We start from the raw sequence: 21,109 nt of genomic DNA, 5'->3' as shown, positions 1-21,109 counted from the left end.
AGGCTCCACGCTGTCCACGCAAAGCCCAATGCAGGGCTCAATCCCACGAACTGAACCATGAGATCACCTGAGCCAATACCAAAAGTCAGACACTTAACCAACTGAGCCACCCAGGCACCCCATCCGCAGTGGCCATTTTATTACTGATAAAATAACGAAATAGCAAAATATTTTTAATTAAATCTATCCCTTAAAAATGCCAAAGAGCTCGTGAGCAAAATCAGATTTTTTTTTCCCCTAGAGTTTTCCTTTTGATGCCTTCAAGTTTTTTTTTAAATTGTTCATAGATAAGCGTGGAGTAAATTCAGAGGAGGATTAAGCTGCAAGAGACTTCCCAGTTTTATCTCCTGTTTTCAATTCTTTACAGAATGATACATATCCTTGGACTTGGATTACATGATACATATTCTTGGACTTGGATGACATTGAAGGTTCAGTTTTTAGAATTCAAGCTCAGGTCCTTTCAGAAGTAAATAAAGAAAAGATGGTACCCAAAACCTCCATTAACAGATCACAGAAGAGTTTTTACTCGCGGTGCCTGGGGTGGCTCAGTCATTAAGCGTCAGACTTCACCTCAGGTCATGATCTCACGGTTTGTGAGTTCTGTGAGTTCGAGCCCTGCATTGGGCTCTGTGCTGACAGCTCAGAGCCTGGAGCCTGCTTCAGAATCTGTGTCTTCCTCTCTCTGCCCTCCCTCCCTTGCTCACATTCTGTCTCTCTTTCTTTCTCTCTCTCAAAAATAAGTAAACATTAAAAAAAAATTTTTTTTTAAGTTCTTACTATAATATACAAAGTGCACAAGATGAATCTTTGATGGATGAGGCAATATTTTCTATCAATCCCCATTACAAAGGTGGATCTCAAAAGACAAGATCCAAAAGTAGCAGATTTTTTTTTCATTTTTATTTGCTTTTGAGAGACAGAGCATGTGCACAAGGGGGGAAGGGGCAAAGACAGAGGGAGACACAGAATTGGAGGCAGGCACCAGGCTCTGAGCTGTCAGCACAGAATCCGACGCAGGGCTCAAACTCATGAACTGTGGGATCATGACGTGAGCCAAAGTCAAATCCTTAACTGACTGAGCCACCCGGGGGGCCCCAAGTAGTAGGTGTTTTTAAACACCTGACAAGGGGCGCCTGGGTGGCGCAGTCAGTTAAGCGTCCGACTTCAGCCAGGTCACGATCTCGCGGTCCGGGAGTTTGAGCCCCGCGTCGGGCTCTGGGCTGATGGCTCAGAGCCTGGAGCCTGTTTCCGATTCTGTGTCTCCCTCTCTCTCTGCCCCTCCCCCGTTCATGCTCTGTCTCTCTCTGTCCCCAAAAAAATAAATAAACGTTGGAAAAAAAAAAAATTTTTAAACACCTGACAAAATTAACTTCTAAATAAGAAAATGTCTTCCAAGATGATAATCGTACCCTACATACCTTAGGCCTGCAATAAATATTTCTTGATTTGAAAATAAACAGGGGGCACTTGGGAGGCTCGGTCGGTTAAGCATCTGACTTCGGCTCAGGCCATGATCTCACGGTTTGTGAGCTCGAGCCCCGCATCGGGATCTGTGCTGACAGCTCAGAGCCTGGAGCCTGTTTCAGATTGTGTCTCCCTCTCTCTCTGCCCCTCCCCTCTTCATGCTCTGTCTCTCTCTGTCTCAAAAATAAATAAACATTAAAAAAAAAGAAAAGAAAAGAAACAGCAGGCAAACACTCTTCATTTTTCTTCTGATGAATACAGACAATTTAAATATAGTAAAAATTCAAGTAAACACCTAAAAAGAGAAACTACTTATAATAAACTACAAGCCTGAAGTTATACAAATTGTGTTCACTGACCTACCTATGCAGAAAAACACAAATCTTGTTTATAGGGAACAGGTAGAGTTCCAAAAACCCACTTGTAAAGATGTATGAAATTCAGGGCACATTTCCCGCCAAAACCCTGTTACACTGGTAGTGAATTCCCGGCCTGATCCATAAAGGGTAGTGAGAACTATTTATCCCACGCCTGTGTTTTACGTGGATAGCACTAGTGGTGTATGGGAAGAAACAGGTAACGCTAGAGGAATAAAAAGGGCTCTTCGTCACTCGGAGCAGAAGGCTCTCAGCCAAGTGCCTCTCCAGAGAGGCTCTCCAGCCAAGAGACAGATGCCACTCCCCAGGTCATACTGTCTCTTTCAGGAGACAGTCCAAGTCCTAAAGACCAGTCAGTGGAGGAAGCGGAGTTTAAAGGCCCTGCCCCCGTGCCTCAAGGTAAGATAACTCTGCAGGGCATCCCAGCTCCAGAGTTCCCTGTTGTAACTGCAGGGCAGTTCAACTCCTTGCTTTACTCAATCCTGCTTCCCTCGCTGCCCAGCTAGAGCATTCCCAGTAAAACTCCTACACGTAAAATCTGTTTCAAAGACTGTTTCCAGAATCTAAGGCAAATAACTAACACTTAGTAAGCTCACATTATAAGTCAAGCACTGTGCGTACACATACTTATATAGTATATAAGTTATATGTATGTAATATATGTGATCTTGCGGTATTATGTATGGATAGGTACTACAATCCCATTTTAAATATGCAGAAACTGAGTCTCGGAGACGTCAAATGACTTGCCCAAGATTATATCTATGCCTTCCAAATGCACAGCCAATCAATATGTAAACAAACTCTCGTATACTTATACTGTAAGTGTTGCTGAATGGAATGGATTAAGGCAGATTCAGCTACCCAGAGGTTCTGGTGGCAGTCAGGAATGAGTGGCGTGGTGACCCATGGTCATACATAAAACAGGAATTAATAAAAGGACTTGGGATCCAGGCCCATTGAAAACTACATACTATGATCAAGGGTCCATATATTTTAGGCCCTCAGCAAAAAAGCAGTGGCCTAATGGAACCAGAATTCCAAAATGAAACTACATCGTAATAATCTACCGCATGATTCCTAGACCCTAAAAATAATGATTGGCAAACCTAGTCCACCTACAATCAAAACGCTACAATATGTACACCGATGTTTACTATGTAGGAGGAGCATGGCACTTCATCTTTTGCTCCAATTCCTGCAAGAAGCTTCCGAAGCCAGTATCTAGAAATGCACTAATAAACTTATGAGGGGTACGAAGTCTTTACAATTAATACTCATCTTACCCAAGACGCACAACTGTACCCAGTGCAACTTCTTCCCCTATAACCATTCCATAGCTCCCCGAGCTTTCCCTGACAGTCTTCTTTTATACATTAAGCAGCTATTTACACGTACTGACAAAGAGTGAACAACTAAGAACTAATATTACCATGCCCTGGTGGCCATCCTGCCCAAGAACCACAAGACACAAAACAATTCCATCAACTCCAAAAAAGTACAAACGACAACTACTGTTAACTTCATTAAATTTGCGTTTGCATTTGTAGATCACAACTGACTTGAACAATGAGAACAAACTGTTTAAAAGTTTAAGAGAATTCAGATTCAGCACATCCTCAAAATAATCACTTAATTTGTAATATTCATAACTGCAAAATCTAATGTCACAAGTTAAAAAAATCAAAATATACTTAGAAATACTATAATAGTGCAATCAATGTCATTCTAAAATTCAAAATAATTGGGCCTTAGCAGCTGATTCTTGAGTTTGCATATCTGTTGCCCCTTCCTTTAAAACTCGCCAATGCCACTTCTCCTACCCCAACATTAGAAAGCATAGCTTTAAATGGCAAACACACACACATGCATATTTGTAATTTCCTTATTTATCAATTTTGTACACAAGAGGCTTTAGCACCCATGTTCAGTTACCAACTGCAGTGACAAGTTCTTCAAATTAAAATGGATCACGGAGACTTCACACCATGGCACAACCAAATATGGAATCCTAAAATACAGCTTGCTGATCAAAGTCTGTACCTTCTCTAACCCTGACAATGGCAATGTTTGGCCCAGTTCTTACCTTTTTCTCCATTCACCTCATAAAACAAGTTCCAAATCAGAAATACACAGTTCCACACAGATAGACACAGAACTGCTAAATATACCTGAGTTTGACACTGCAGAGGAGAGTAATAATAGTGACACCATAACCAGCTTAAAGTTTACAGAGGAGGAGGTATCACCAGCCTAAGAAAAAGTATTTCCTCGCACGGCTGTAAAGTGGTTTAATCTTTTGGAGAAAAAGATAAACAGCTGGGAATGCAGGCTGGTGCAGCCACTCTGGAAAACAGTATGCAGGTTCCTCAAAAAAACTAAAAATGGAACTACCCTACGACCCAGCAAATGCACTACTAGGTATTTATCCAAGGGATACAGGTGTGCTATTTCGAAGGGACACATGCACCCCCATGTTTATAGCAGCACTATCAACAATAGCCAAAGTATGGAAAGAGCCCAAATGTCCATCGATGGATGAATGGATAAAGAAGATGTGGTATATATGTATATATATATATATATATATATATATATATATATATATACACACACACATACATACACAATGGAGTATTACTTGGCTATCAAAAAGAATGAAATCTTGCTATTTGCAACTACATCAATGGAACCGGAGGGTATTATGCTAAGTGAAATTAGGCAGAGAAAGACAAATATCATATGACTTCACTCATATGAGAACTCTAAGAGACAAAACAGATGAGCATAAGGGAAGGGAAGAAAAAATAATATAAAATCAGGAAGGGGGACAAAACATAAGACACTGAAATATGGAGAACAAACAGAGGATTAGTGGAGGGGTTGTGGGAGGGGGGATGGGCTAAATGGGTAAGGGGCACTAAGGAATCTACTCCTGAAATCACTGTTGCACTATATGCTAACTAATTTGAACGTAAATTAAAAAATAAAATTAAAAAAATAATAATAACAGCCATCGTGAAGCTTCATACAAACAAAAAATAAAAAGGTACACCAGAACTGGAATGCGGGCTCCATGAGGACTAGGATGTCCTCTCTTGATTACCACTGTACCCTTTCATACTTACCACAGTACTTGTAACACTGTGTTTAATATTTTTTGAAGGAATAAATGATAGCTATCATCACTCATTGATCACTTTTCTTAAAAAACTTTACTAAGCATGTTAAAAGCTTAACAAGCCTTTAAAACAAGAACTGCAAACCGGAGAAGAAAGTAACACTCTGAGCCTCAGAATAACTCGGGGGGGGGGGGGGGGGGGGGGCATGGAATATATACAATTTTTTTTTTTTCAATTTTACAGGCAAGGAAATCAAGTGTCAGAAAGACTGACCTTCCCAAGAAGACAGAGCTCTAAAAGGCTAAACCACCAGTCTGTCTTCCTTCCCCTATGCCACATCAATACCAAAATACCAAAATGAAGTTCAGAGCTAGGAAAACAAAAGAACATGGATGGAGAAGACAGTCTGGCCAAAAATTCTATTATCAAACATTCAAAACTAGGCTGTCTGTTCCTGGAAAAAAAGAAAACTTTCCTACATCACTATTGCGGAGATACAGCCAATGGGGCCTATGGTTCTGTTCTTAATTGGCTACACTTCAATCTCCTACGTTCAGAGCACTGTGGGGCTCTTCTGGGTGCAGGTGCCTCTTTAAAAAAAAAGTGACTGATCTGCATGAAGAATGGCTTCAAAAGCTGAAAAGCTACAAGTTAAAAGTCAGAAATAAAGCTCCTAATATTCCTTCGTTAAAATATACCTCTATTCCCTTCCCTGAAAAACTGCCTGACCAGAGGAACTCAAAGAACTGTCCAAGGAAGAAAAAAGTGTTTGGCCGGCACCCGATAACGAAAATCGTGTCTCTCTAGTGACAACGTCAATCTGTCACATCTTCAGTATTCCCTAAGTGCCCTTCAAAAGGTGCATTAAGGTACTGCCTAAGATTAGCAGGCTTCCTTCTAAAACTGTGAAACAGAATCATACAGACGATGATTTTTTTTTTTAACTCCGGTCTGAGAACGGAAGTCAAGTTCAGATTCTCTTCCTTCCTCAAGCGAGTAAGAGAATTAAAGAGCGCGCGCGCGCACAAGCACGCACACACACACGCCCTATAGTAAAAATGTCTCGGGGCCTCTTCACCTGTGGCAGTCGCCGCAGCAAGCCTCGATTTGCTGGGATTTGAGGCTCTTCCCCACGCGGGGAAAGGCGGGTGGGTGAGGGGGGCACAGGGGAGAATGAACTGGTGCCTAAGTTTCCAAGCGGATCATTCTTTTCAACTTGGGCAGCTCTTTCCTTCCCCCCACCCCCCAACCCGCCGCTCCCCCACGGGCCGCAGCACACAGTCGGCTCCGCCAGAACCGGCAGGGCCCGAGGGGAGCACTGCCGCCGCCGCCGAGCCCCGGGGCACCCCCTCGGCGTCGGAGGCGCAGGCGGCCCCGGGCTCTCGGCCCGGGAGCGGCGCAGACCCCGGGCACGGGCCGCAGATCAGTCGTCGCCGCCGGGCGTGGGGACCGGGAAGGGACAGCCGCCGCGGGGCGGAGGGGCGGGGTGAGCACTTCCTGACTCTCGCATTGTCCACGCACCGCCCGCGCCGCCCCGGGCCCCGCCACCGCGCCTTCCCCGTCGGGGAGGAAGTTGGCGTTCGCCCCGCCAGCCCCGTCTTACCGTTCTTGGCGTCGCCCGCGGCAGCAGCCCCCGAGGCGGCCGCGGCGTTGGCGGCGCCAGTCCCCGCGCCTCCGGTGCCCGCCGCGCCCCCGGTGCCCGGCGCGCCCGCCGCCACCGCTCCGCAGCCGGCCGCCGCCGCCAGGCCCCCCCCGGCCGCCGCGCCCGCCGCGCCCGCCGCTGCCAGGGCCCCGGCTCCATTTTCCTGCTCGTCCCCGCTGCTGTTGGCGCGCTTGTTTTTGCGGCCGCCTTTGCTGTTTTTGGGGTTGGGCATCTCGCGAGCGTCCAGGTGCCCGGCGTCAAGGAAGGCGGCTCCCCGCCGCACGGCCGCTCCCGGCCCGCGCGGCGCCGGCTCCGGGAGGAAGAGAATGGAGGGCGCGGGCCGGCGGCTCCTTCGGCGCCCGTCTAGCCGCGCGGCCCGCGCCGCGCCATCCCGGCCGCCGCGCCCTCCCCGGCTTCCTGGAGCCGGCGCGCGGCCACCCGAGGCTCGCAGCCGCGCGAGCGCGGCGGGCTCGGGACCCGAGCGAGACGCTCCCGAGCCGGAGGGAAAAGGCGGGTCTCCGGCTTGTTTTGATTCGGCTTCGCTGACACGCTCTGGCCCCGCCCCCGCCCGTGACGACACTGGGGATTCGGCCTGGACGCGCCCACCAGGTGACCTCAAGGCGGACCGGCCCGCCCGCGTGACGTCACGCCCCGCGCGAGCCGGCCACGTTCGAGTGACGTCATTCTGGCGCCCTCACCGCGGGCCTGCGAAGCTGTTGGCCGTGCGCGAAGCCACCTTCCTGAAGTGGCCTCCTACACCAATCCGGTGGCATCTGGCGTAGTTATTCGGTGGCCTCCCGACCTTCATGTAATTGAGGCTTAGAACAATATGGTCCTGAAAAATAGGCGGGTGACTAGAAGAAGGGAAAACAAAGGATTTGGGATTAATAATCCATCAAAAGACCTTACCCTTCAAGAACAGTTTTAGGGTCAGTAATTACAGAAATAGGATCGAGGTCCCAGACAATGGGGAGGAACAGCAGGGTCCCTGAATGAGAAGCCGGCACAGTGTAGTGGTGAAAGTAATTCATACAAACAGGACCCACCATCCAGGGATAAAACTAAATGTTGCCTGTGACCACTAGGCAGGACCTGCTTGGGAGGAAACCCAATCCCTGTGGGCTGAGCTGTCCCAAAAGAGAGATAGCTGCGTTGGAAGCAGGCTAAGATTAAAACGTGACGCCTCTGAAGAGAGGCAGTGACCTGAGAGCAGGAGACCCCTGGGAAGAGTTCTACATGGTTTCTCTTTTCTGCAACTTTATTCTGCCTTTTCACAGACCAGCTCCTTCCCATATCTCAGGTTCCAGATCAAAGACACTTCCTTCAGGATGTTATAGTAGAGCTCCTACCTGCCTTCCGGGAGGAGCTGTGAGAAGTATCACTGATAATTTTTCTCATCCATCTCTCATTTTGTTGACGACGTATACGTTTACTTGTTTCCTAGCTATCTCCTTCTCATACTCGGGAAAGCTCCACAGGTAGTAGGTTTTATCCGTCTTGGGCACCTCAGGGAGCAGCTAGCATATATTTGTTGAATGTATAAATTAGGTTATTTTCCCCATGATCTATGGAAGAAAACTATTTTAGTTGACAATTTACAGTTTTCCCCTCCTCTAGTGTAAACTTTAATTAACCCAGCTCTTCAGTAAAGGCTCAGTGGCTGTGTTATAAAGCATAAAGGGACAGACAGGGATGTGCAGAGAAGAGAACTCTCCCTCTCAGGCTCACCTAATGGAGAGATTCTGACTGGGAGCTCCCAGGTTCATAGGAGAGTCCATAGCAGAGCTTGGAGCTATAGGGAGGAGCACTGGATACCCAGGGGTAATTGCTGGTTGGACTTTTCAGTAGGAAAATGATGAGCCTTTTAATTCCCCAATACATATGGAGAGTTACATTAGATAAATAAATATTTTGTGCCTATATTTTCACATCTATTTCTCCCCCACCCTGACATCTTCTAAGCACTAGAGGAACAGAGATTGAGTCTATCTTTCTAGCTAACTCGGCAGAGTCTAGCAAAAAACCTGACCCACAGTAAGTGGTGAAGAAAATGTTGAGTGGAGGTTGCGTAATGCACTTTTCTCTGGCTACATTTTCCTGAACCTTGAAGTCTCAACCTAAACCATCCATTCTCTAGGAAGTCTACTCTGACAGCCCAAAGTGAGATTCGCCCCCAAGTGCTCCCTGTTACCTTCCCTACCAAAACGCCATGCACACACGTATTGAAGATGCCTGTTTACTTGTCTCTTGCCTGGGCCCCCACTGGACTACCAGCCATGTGATGGCAGAAACTGTGTCTTAGTTTCTGCCTCACTGAATCCTTGTTGCCTAGCTCAGTGCATGGTATAGAGTAAGCATATGAGAAGTGCATGAATAAATGAATGGACAAATGCTTTGAAGGTACATGAAGCAGGATTTGGTCACCACTTGGCCCCGGGAAGTCAAATACTGAAAACTGGAGGCAATGCTGACAGTGTGTAATTAGAGACTTCACAGGGAGAATGGAGGAGCTGGGGATGAAGATAATGAGGTAATGTGGCCTATTCAGATTTAGCTTAATTTCATTACTGAGATCCCTCACTAGAGGTGGCTGAGACGTCTCACCTTGCCTTGGGCCTTTCTTTCTTTTTCTTCTTTTTTTTTTTTTTTTTTTTTTTTTTGAGTGGTGAGAATGAAGAGTTTTTTTTTTTTAACATTTATTTATTACTGAGACACAGAGACAGACAGAGCATGAGCATGGGAGGGGCAGAGAGAGAGGGAGACACAGAATTGGAAGCAGGCTCCAGGCTCTGAGCTGTTAGCACAGAGCCCCACGCGGGGCTCGAACTCACGGACCGCGAGATCATGACCTGAGCCGAAGCCGGACGCTCAACCAACTGAGCCACCCAGGTGCCCCGAGAATGAAGAAATTTTAGATTAGAATACCGGAAAATGGAGACACCTATTTTCTTGAATAAGCACATTGCTGTCATGCCATATTAGATCAGAGTAAGTATGCCTGTACCCTGCAGACAGATGTTCATTCCAGCTGCCTCCCACCTCTAGATGAGACTTAAGAATTGGAAGCTTTCCCACAAAAAATGTCATAATTAACTCAAAGCACACAGCCATCCAGCCAGTTGCTTTTCTTATTCATTGTGTGAGCCACCTCCTCCTCATTCAAACTAAAACAAAATCAAAAGGAGGAAGGAGAAGCTGGGCCACTTCTTCCATTCTTAACCATGCTCTTCTGTTTTTAGCCTTAGTCAAATTTGATGCAGAGGCAACGGTAAAGGACTCCATTTCCTACTTCCAAACAACATGTGGGATTTCCTTGGAATCCTAGCCCTTTATCTTTCCCTTTTTACATGATTTTTGAAGAAGAGAGAAAGGGAGAAAGCCTGTCCAAAGAGCAAAAGATGGATGGTGGGTGACCCAAAGCCCTCCCCTCAGATGCTTCCAGAAGAAAATGTGAAGAGTTCTAGGAAACCATGGAAGCCTCTATGCTCTGTACATCCACACTTGGCTTCTGTTTAATTTCCATGATCAACCCATGTGTTCTGAAGTAAACTTTCAAAAAAAGTATACCTATACCCAAGGTTTCCTTCCCCCAAACTTTATCACCCACTCCAAACCACATCTTTGCAAGATTGAATAAAACACAGCAACAATCCAGGTCATCAGAGGTAAACAATCGATAGCCTTGAGAAAAGGGACAAGCTAATCTTCAGGACTGGATCAGAATAAATGGTCATTGTTTCAGCATTCTTGTTCTGTTTGCATTTTTGCTTGACCTGTGTGCCTGTCTTCTGAACTCTTGGGGTCAACTAAGCCCTTTGGGCTAGAATTGGGCTGATCTGCTAAAGTCACTTCAAGTAAATATACCTTGAACAGTGCCTATTATCTCTATGGACCAGGGTTTTTTGTTTTTTGTTTTTGTTTTGTTTTTTTCTAGAAATAGCCTCTCCTATGCCCAGAGGTTTACTTTGAGGAATAGTAATAGTTGTGATTACCAAGACTTTTAACAAAATGCAATACTAATGCAAATAATGACATGAATTATTAAATGCCATAGATCTGCTCTCCTATTAAACTGTTCCCAATTATCAATATTAACATTTTTCTCAACTGTGTACCCTCATAATCTGTTTCCAGGCCTTTATTTTGACTTTTACATTATTTCCATAACCTACAAAAGCAGTCATATAAAAGAATAGAATTATCTCAGTGCCCCCTGAACTTGCTACCTACCACAGCCTCGGTGCCTTCTTTGCTCATACTGTTGTTCCAACTCAGCATCAACACTGTCACGAACCCCAATAACCTAAATAGGACTCTCCTTTCAAGAGACACATCCATAATCTTTCCCAGGACAGACATCCCTGGACTCCTACCATTCAAGACTCGTTTACTTCACACCTCTGTGCGCTCACCACCTGGCTTCCAAACTGTGGCTCATAGTCTCTTTGCACGCTATGAGATCAGTTCGGAGGGTTCCTACCAGCATGTTTTGAAAATTGAAACAGAAGAGAAAATATCAATGCATTGCATATAGATATTAAGTATTGTTTTGTAAAACATACATACTATCTTTGTAAAATTTTGTTTACGCGCACACACACACACAGAGTCTTGTTGTATAGTCCATTTCTTACTGCGGTGGCAAGCCAAAAAATCTGGAAGCCACTGACTATACCATACCACGAAGTATTGGATTTGCATGGGCTGTCTTTCCATGGTTTTCTCACCTCAGGAAGAGCATTTTCTCCCTCCAAGTATATATTAAATTCTGCAAAGGAAGGCATCATATCTTTTATCTTATCTACGTCTTCCAATGAAGCTACCATTACAAGTGTTTTTGACTGCATGTTCCATACATATGTAAAAACAAACCAAACTTGTGAGACCTGGTTGAGCATCAGACTTCTGCTCAGGTCATGATCTCACGGTTCATGGGTTCATGCCCCACATCGGAATTCAGCACAAAGAGTGCTTCGGATCCTCTGTTCCCTTCTCTCTACACCTCCTTGCTTGCACTTTTCCCAAAATAATAAATACTAAAAAAAAAATCAAAAACCTGAAATTCTATTGGGGGAGGGGTGGGCAACACAACAACAAACACAGAGGAAACAAATACAAATTAATCAACCGTTAACCTGAAAATTAAAAGAATTTTAAAAGATGGGTAGGCTGCCTTTTGTTTTGTTTTGTTTCCTCTGATTTTGGAGGGGGAATGGTGCCCTCAGATCCCCAGAAGGTAGAGGGGTAATGGAGGCTAAATTGTCAAAGAAGTCTTCACAGGGAAGCATGAAGATTAGTCTTTTAAAAGGGCTCGAAATCAGGGGCAACCTGCTGGCTCAGTTAGAAGAGTGTGCAACTCTTGATCTCAGGGGGTTGAGTTCGAGCCCCATGTTGGGTATAGGCATTACTAAAAATAAACAAACTTTAAAAATAAATAAAAAATAAAAGGAAATGAAAGCAAGAATGAGTACAGAGTCTACAGAGGGAAGAGAGGAGGCCGTAGGGACTCTGGTGTTTGTTTGGCCAAGTTGGGAAACAGATCACAATGGACACGCAGCTGTTTGTAGTCCAGGCACCGTCCTGCTCTCCCTTCTGTGCTTTCTTTTTTCTGATAGTATTTAATTACTATGGCACATATTGTTTACTTTTATTACTGCATGGTATATTTCATTTTTATGTTTATTTACTTTGTGTGCTTTCTGTTTTTCCTCTCTGGAATGGAGGTTTCAAGAGAGTGAAGGTTTCTCTGTTGAATCCTCAGCGCCCAAATCAGCACCTAGCACAAAATAAGACTTTAACACATAGTTGTGGAATTAAAGAACATGTAAAAGAACATCTAAAAGAAATAATGCAAACCAGATCTGACCTCAAAAAAAAAAAAAAAGAAAAAGAAAGAAAACAAAACAAAAGAGCCACCTAAGCCCACATTGCTATGCTCTTGGTAGACATAACATCCTTCCCAGCTGGCTAGCATATTTAAACCAAAACTGGGGGCTCTGTTTGAGGCCAGCTTTTATAGCAGGGGGCCGTGGCATAGCAATATCTTCCTCAGCAATTGCAATGACCAGGCAACTATCAATTTCTATACCTTGTATGTCTGACATCTCCTCTAGACGTAGCACTGAAAATTCAAAGACTTGTATCACCTAGATTTCATCTTCCGGATCCCCTGTGTTTCTTCCCAGCGAAATCAGTATTTTTCTAGGCTGCCATTCTAAAGCACGATTTAACCACGGTGCTTTAGTCCTTCTTTCGGCCGTCTGCAAGGTTTGCCTTAGATAATGCAACACTGGCCTTCTCTAAATGCCTCTTTTAATTCTACACTAGTTATCTATTGCTGCCTAAACAAATTACCCCACGGTCTAGCAGCTCAGAACAGCACACATGTATTATCTCACAATTTCTGTGTCAGGAATGTAGGCATGGCTTAGCTGGGTCCTCAGGCTCAGGATCTCTCCTAAGACTTCAGTCATGTTGAAACTCAACTGGGGAAGGACCCATTTCCCAACCCCGTCCTGAGGTTGTTGGCAGCATTCAGTTCCTAAGGGTAGCTGGCCAGAGGCCTCCCTCAGTTCCTTATCATATGAGCCTCTGCATAGAGCAGCTGGCTTCGTCCAAGTGAGCAAGTGAGGCAGGAAGAGAAGGGCAAGCAAGACAGAAGCCAGTCTTTTTTGTAACCTAATCTCAGAAGCAAAAAGCAAGTCACCCGGTTCGGCCCAAGCTCAACAGGAGGAGGTTTTACAAGGGCATAAATACCAGGGGATAAGGATCGCTGAAATCCATCTTAGAAGCTGCCTACCACAAGTAAGTTAATATATTGCTTCTAATCCAAATTCTAATTCCGAAGGGCTTCAAATTTAGCTTATAAGACAAGGGTGGATTGTGGTAATCATTTCATAATATATACATGTATCAAAATACAGGTGTTTGCACATTGTAAATATATACAATTTTTATTTGCCAATAAGACAAGGAGAGTGAGAAAAGGTATGAACTTATTCTGGTTCTTCCTTTCTAAATTACTGTTTTGACTAATTAATCTTTGGTGATCTTGGATGATTCAATTTCATGAATCTAAAATAACTTTTGCAAAATGATCTTTGTTTCAACTGTTTCAGGGGCGCCTGGGTGGCTTGGTCGGTTAAGCGTCCGACTTCGGCTCAGGTCACAATCTCAAGGCCCGTGAGTTCGAGCCCCGCGTCGGGCTCTGTGCTGACCACTCAGAGCCTGCAGCCTGTTTCGGATTCTGTGTCTCCCTCTCTCTCTGCCCCTCCCCTGTTCATGCTCTGTCTCTCTCTGTCTCAAAAATAAACGTTAAACATAAATAAATAAATAAATAAATAAATAAATAAATAAATAAACAAACAAACAAACAAACTGTTTCAGTCCTCTGTATTGAAAACACTGTTGATGTTTAGAAAGAACCCAACAGTATAGTGCATTCTTGGACTGAGGGCCTGCTTCAAGGATACCTATTTTTTTAAGTGCTAAGGCTATGCTATGCCTCTTTGTTGAGTTAATTTTGATTGAGCTTGAATAGAATTCTTTCAAGATTCCTTCTCCTCCTTTATCTCCACTTACAACAAGTTCTACCCAGAGTGCCCTAAAGAACACGAGTTATATAAGACATGCTTCTATTACTGCGGTTGAATAAGTCTAGGAAACACTGTATATTTTATTAGTCATGAGACACATTACTATACTAAAGACCCTAAAAAGTCCAGCGGTAAAGAAACCTACTTACTCTCAGCTTAAAATTTCCCAAGCTTATACAACCCATAAATCCTCTTACGTGTAACAGCCATTAACATCTTGTGAAACTAGAGTTATGCTAAATACTTTTTTGGGAAATAACGCCTTAGAGCAAAAAGTACCTACTTCTATCTTTAGCATTCAGGTGAGTTAATGCAGGGGCAAAAATTCAAGGGAAAAGATAGACATTGGATCCTTCTTGTAAGCAACCAATTCTTTAGAAAATATCTTGCAAAATACCTACAATCTCCAATACGTATAATGATATATATAAAGTCCTTAAGTACTAATGTAAAACAGTTGAACATTCACCATACTGCTTCCATTTTCAGAAACATCAATGTTTTATTGTTCCATTGAAGAACAAAAATTAATATCAACAACTAAGGATTACTTGTTTTTTTTGACAGAAAGACATCATTACCAATACTTTAACCAGAAGCAACCTCCAACTTCTGTTCATAATCTTTGATGCAATAAATACTATAGAACCTAGAAATATATTGTTTTGTACCCTCTAAATATGATGTGGTTCTTTCCTTTACCATCACGTGAATAATCATTTTCGCCTTCGGCCTAGTAATTTTGATTGATCTTCAATAGAATTCTCTCTCAAGATTTCCCTTCCTTCTGCAGAATATTCATACTGACCCCTTGAATGCAATATGGTACTGCACAGATTAAAGATGACCACAAGTTCACAACTCCTCTTTCCAAGAAGAGGTGGAGTCTATTTTCCCTCCCTTTGAACCTGATCTAGGCTTGGGACTTGCTTTGATCAACTAGAAATACAGCAAGAGTCACGGGTCACATTGCTCTGGTTCCCATCCTGTTAGCTTTTGCTCTTACTCTCTTAAAGCCAGCCACCATGCTGTGGAGGGCCTTGAGCTAGACTGTGGAAGGATGACCGGCCGTACAGAGACGGTGACAAAGCCTCTCCCCTTGATCAAGCTTGAGTCAGGCTCCTCTGGGTGCTCTGTTTGAAGAGGCCCTAACCCTGGGCTCTGTCCTGGGTCTGTTCACTCCACTTTTAGCAAAAATCCTGCTGAGTCAGTCTGTTGAAAATATCACCCTCAATACCTTATCACCCTGGCCTGCCTTTGGCAAGAATCGTATCAAGTCAGTTTGGCCAAGATCTTCCTAACCCTGATATTTCCTGACATTTCCTCTTGGTGAGTTTTCATCCACTGACCCCCAACCCTGCTCCTTGGCTATACATTCCTGCCTTTCCTTATTGTATTCAGAGTTGAGCCTAATCTCTATCCTTTACTATAAATTCCATTGGAGTGGTCCCCTGGATAAAGTCTGTCTTGCCATCCTTAACAAGCATGGTAAATAAATTTCTCTAACAAAGGATCCTTGTCACCTGGAAGATGAGAAGTGTCAGCCTAAAATTGTCAGGAGGCAATAATTAAGCCAGAGCATTTATTTGGGATCAAAGAATTGCAATTCAAGGTGCACAGATTTGGGTGGCAAACCAAATAGTTTGGAGCAAAACTATTTTTGGAAGCAAAAGTCAGGAATTTTTAAAGCAAAAAGGGAATGCTTGTATACATCTTTTTTTTTTTTTTTTTTTTTTTTTTTTTAGTGCTTATTTATTTTCAGAGGGGAGAAAGGGGAGAGGAAGGGGCAGAGGGAGAGAGAATCTCAAGCAAGGCTCCACGCTGTCAGTGCAGAGGCTGATGGAGGGCTCCATCTCACAAACAGGGTGATAGTGACCTGAGCCAAAACCAATTGACTGACCCCATAGGCACCGCTACAAAGAATTTTTGATTGGTGTTCACAGCAAAAAGCTCATCTTCACTGAATGTAATCCGTTGCTAAGGCTCTCACTAAGCAAAGTCTGTTACTGTAGCAAGTTGCAGATGTTCTGACTGGGCCCTTGGGTTATTTGCGGTTCAGCCCAGTTCAGAAGTTCATTGTTCCACCAGTGAGGACATGCATGAGGTCCACCCCCTTAATAGCCTCCTAGCTCCATTTTAAAATCCCTTGACGTAGTGACTCCATTCAGTTTGATAATTCACAGGAGTCATCTTTGATGTTTCAGCCTCAGCCAAGCTCCTAGCTCAGTGGTTCTTAGCCTGGGCTATTTTATCCACAGGGACATTTTTGGTTGTCACTACTGGCATCTAATAGGTAGAGGCCAAGAACGCTGCTAAAACCCTACAACGTGCAGGACAGCCTCCACAACAAATAATTATCTAGCCCCGAATGTAGTGAGAAGGTTGAGATATCCTATTCTCGTTGAATGCAGCCGTATGGGTCATCATGTCTTCACCGCGTCGAGCAGATCACCCAGATGAGCCCAGTCAATGCACAGAGTTGTGAGAACTACATGGCTGCCATTTTAAGGAACTATTGGGACAGTTTCAACGGTATGTTATTGTTCAACCACTGAGGAGGCCTGGAGGGAGGGACCGTGTGGTCTAAATGCTCCTACCATAGCCAATTTTAGGCTACCAAGATGAGCCACTGACCTCAATGCTGGAAGGTGGATGCCGTTGGCTCTGTGAGCCAGTGGCACTTGTTCACACTGTGATAGTAAACTGAGGCAACATCCTGTGTACAATGTCTCTTTTTTTTTCTGTGTACAGTATCCTTTTATGTCTGAATTCTAGGCATGGGCATTTCCTGTGTTCACTTGCCGGCACAGTCGGGTCTCTCTACTCATATACGGTGGTCGCATTTCTGTTGGAAGCTTCCCCGTTAAACGCCAACCCACTGGTTCTGTCGTCTTTCTGGCTTGTACCATTTTTTGCACCACGAAAATTGTCGAATGGGGTTTAGCCAAGAGGCTGCCACAGAGGATCACAGGGTGGACCCCACTCCAACACAATCCCACCGCATTCTCAAATTTGTGGTTACTGAGGTGAATGGTCTGATTTAGGATAAAACGTTGGCCTCATTTCTTTGTGAAATGAGACGTCTAAACAACAGGTGGAGGGGGCTAGGCAAAGTGGAACGTGAGTAGCAAGGGGACCACGCATGTCAGGTTTGGGCCCACACTGGAGCACACTTCTGTTCAGAAAATACCTTTGGCTTCCGGATAGAGGCAATTTCTTCTAGCACATAAGCCCCAAATATTCTTTGTTATATGCTAGAGCAGCCATTTCTGAGGTTTTAGGGCGGACGCTGGATTTAGGTTCTATTAAAACTTATTATCGTTTTGTGGTTAGGAGAGATTATTCATGCAGCCCAACTTCCTGGGCTTCAGTTTGGGCTTACAAGTTGTATGATCTTGGGCAACATATTTGTGAAATAGGGGTAATAATCGTATCTATTTCAGAGTTAAGATAGTGCCTGGGTAGTGCCTAGTACATGGTAAGCTCTCAATAAGCAGTCGGTATTATTATATGCGCAGGAGCATTTGAAGTTTGTAATCGGGGTTGCTGTTCAACTTCATAAATGCTATCTAACAGTTCCCCGTCTGCACTGTAAACAAGTTTGTTGTTGTTTTTTTCTAAAAGCAGGGCTGGTTCTAGGTCAAGGATAAACTGCTTTCAGCACACTTTTGTCTCACCCAAGAACAAACCACACCCTGCTTCCTGTTGCGTGCAAATACGGGTACCTTTAAAGGGACAGTCAAACCCACGCAGGATGCTACAGATTGCCACAGGGCGCACTCTGGCGTACGCAGCTGGAAGCCCGGATGATGCTTTGCCCGAGAATTTGAACTTGATTTGTGTGGACAGAAGTTATTGCAAGTTACTAAATTTAAAAATGATACGATGGGGGCGCCTGGGTGGCTCAGTCGCTTAAGCCTCCAGCTTCAGCTCAAGTCATGACCTTACAGTCCCTGAGTTTGAGCCCCGCATCAGGGCTGTGCCCTCAGCGGTGCTGACAGCTCAGAGCCTGGAACCTGCTTCGGATCCTGTGTCTTCCTCTCTCTCTCTCTCTCCCTTCCCCACGCACATTGTCTCTCTCTCCCTCCCCCTCTTTCTCTCTCTCTCGAAAATAAATAATAAACATTAAAAACTTAAATAAAAACTGAAAAGATAAAAATGATGTGATGAAAACAGTATTTTTGAAAGAATAATCTAATAATCTTTGATTTTAAAGAAAAGCAGGAGCGCCTGGGTGGCTCAGTCGGTTGAGCCTCTCACTTGGGCTCAGGTCATGATCTTGCACTCGGTGAGTCTGAGCCCCACGGTGGGGTCTGTGCTGACAGCTCAGAGCCTGGAGCCTGTTTCAGATTCTGTGTCTCCTTCTCTCTCTGCCCCTCTGCCTCTCATGCTCTCGCTCTCCCTCTCAAAAATAAACATTAAAAAAATTTTTTTAAAGAAAAGCAACCTCATCATCACCTTATCCCATGTAGATGGATACCATAAATTTCAACTCACAAATAAGTTGTGAGCATCTTCTAATTCTAAGGAAACCCCATCAGGGTAAAAGAAAACCCAATACTTATTATGTTGGTTTGTTTGCTTTAAAAAAAACACACAAAATTAAGTTACTATTCCTCAAGACTTGTTAGAGAACCTGGGGGGCTCAGTTGGTTTGAGCATCTGACGCTTGATTTGGGGTTTGTGAGATCAAGACTTGTGTCTGGCTCTGTGATGATAACACAGAGCCTGTATGGGATTCTCCTCGCCATCTCTCTGCCTCTCCTCCTCCTTCTTCTGTCTCTGTCTCTCTCTCTCTCTCTCTCTCTCTCTCTCAAAATAAATAAATAAATAAATAAGTAAACTAAAAAAAAAAAAAAAAAGCCTTGGAAGTTCCAGGTAAAACTGAGCATTTTGTCATTAAACAATGTTATCCAGTGGTCTGGAAGTCTCTTATGCCAGCTCTGGATTGGGTCAACAATCCTGAGTTCATCGGTTTCCTAAGACGTTTTTAGGTTCCAGGCTGAGATAAAAGAAGGGCCAGACAGGGGGCCTGCTCGACATTCTGTCTCTCAGCCTCTCTCTCTGCCCCTCCCCCCGTTTCTCTCTCTCAAATAAATAAATAAACTTTAAAAAAAAGAAAAAGAAAAAAAAATCAATTAAAAAAACAATGAAGGGCCAAACATTTTCTGCCAAACATTCTAGATGACTGTTTCCTCACGTAGTATCCAGAGAAGTAGATTTAACTCAACATGTATTTCTATAGTAGCAATTTTGTGCAATGCTCTGTAATAGATGAACAGCAAACATCTTTCTTTCTCCTTAGTTTACAGGCCACAAAAATGTCATGACCACAGCATCAACAGGTTGAAAAGAAGGAACTTTTTATTCAATCTGTCTTTTCCTCCTTGATTCACATAAGGAACATCTTCCACCTTCTGGTCTGTAGGTAACAATTGGATTCGCAACCCTTTCCTTTAAATTGTCATTGTTCAGGGGCGCCCTGGGTGGCTCAGTGGGTTAAGTGTCCGACTCAGGCTCAGGTCATGATCTCACCGTTCCTGAGTTCGAGCCCCACATCAGGCTCTGAGCCTGGAGCCTGCTTCAGATTCTGCGTCTCCCTCTCTCTCCTCCCCTCCCCTGCTCACATCCTGTCTCTCTCTCTCAAAAATAAATAAACATTAAAAAAACTAAAATAAATAAATAGTCATTGTTCAAATTACCAGTTGAGCCTTATAATGGCAACTTTGTTTGATTTATTCTCAAAAATATTTACTGAGCATATAATGAAGTTCTATGCCAGATCCAAATGCAAAGCAACGGAAAACGATCCCCATCCACTCCCAAAGAGCTCACAGCCTGGTGAGAGAAAGATGCAGATATGTCTTTATGTTCATGATTTTCTTCCACAGGACTTACAGAGAACAAAGAAATGTGCAATACAAGAAAATAAAGCATATCAGAAGCCATGAGAAAGATAAGGCAGAAGGAAAGCAATGATGGGATCATACAATAGAGGTAGGCTAATGTCCAGAATAAATACAATGAAGGCCTACATGTATTTGCCAAAGATCCACCAGGGGTTTGGCTCTAAGCTTTTTAGCAATCTCTGTGAAAAGAGAAATATGATCAGTTACACAATCTACAGCTCCCACCAGCTACCAGCAGACCAATTGCTCTGGAAAAACATAAATGGTGCTGATATAAGTCCCAAACAAGCCCTCAAGATCCTGCAAATGCAATGCTATGCAGTACACGGAAGAATATCCTCAATAATAGCCTTATACCCAATGGAGTGGAGCTATTTCTTACAGCACATCAAAGTCCAGGCTGATGGCTTAGCATCAAAGTTCAGTTTAGTAAAAGTAATTTGATAGGAGTTCACTTAAGCAGAAAATCATTATAACATGATAGGTGCAGTAATAGAAATATGCACAAAGTGCTGTGGAGAGCAGAGGGGACACAAGTGCAATCGCATTATTCAAGGTTGGAGCAGACATCGTCATCAAGGAAAGATTCTGGAAGCTTCTATTCAATTTCCAAAGGAAATCCACAGGTTTTGCTGCAAGAGCCTAACTTTCTTAGAACATCAATTTTTTTTTTAATTTTCTTTTTAATGTTCCTTCATTTTTGAGAGAGACAGAGTGCAAGCAGGGGAGGGCAGAGACAGGGGAGACACAGAATCCGAAGCAGGCTCCAGGCTCTGGGCTGTTAGCACAGAGCCTGATGCGGGGCTCAAACTCCCAGATCATGAGATCATGACCTGAGCTGAAGTCAGACACTTACCCGACTGAGCCACCCAGGCACCCCTTAGAACATCAATTTTTATTATGGATGGAATATTGTGTTATTGTTTTATAATGTTTTTTAAAGTTTCTTTATTTTGAGAGAGAGAGAGTGTATGTGCACATGAGCAGGGGAGGGGCA

General features: G+C 43.9%; 1 protein-coding gene across 5 annotated transcripts in view; it reads right to left on the bottom strand.

The window, feature by feature from the left end:
• HECA (hdc homolog, cell cycle regulator) overlaps positions 1-7,163 on the bottom strand; it is a 132,390-nt gene extending 125,227 nt beyond the window's left edge. For 2 of the 5 annotated variants that reach the window (XM_045058126.1, XR_006598340.1), the window contains exon 1: positions 6,570-7,163. In XM_045058126.1, coding sequence (XP_044914061.1) covers positions 6,570-6,840 — 271 coding nt within the window. In that variant the 5' untranslated portion in view covers positions 6,841-7,163. The remainder of the gene's footprint in view (positions 1-6,569) is intronic. The other 3 variants (XM_045058123.1, XM_045058125.1, XM_023254456.2) reach the window with 2 other exon arrangements.
• Between the last annotated feature and the right edge of the window lie 13,946 nt (positions 7,164-21,109).

This window comes from Felis catus, chromosome B2, assembly GCF_018350175.1.
Source record: "Felis catus isolate Fca126 chromosome B2, F.catus_Fca126_mat1.0, whole genome shotgun sequence".
Taxonomy (NCBI): Eukaryota; Metazoa; Chordata; class Mammalia; order Carnivora; family Felidae; genus Felis; species Felis catus.
Note: the sequence above shows the minus strand (reverse complement) of the source record. Positions and strands in the feature narration are given on the sequence as shown.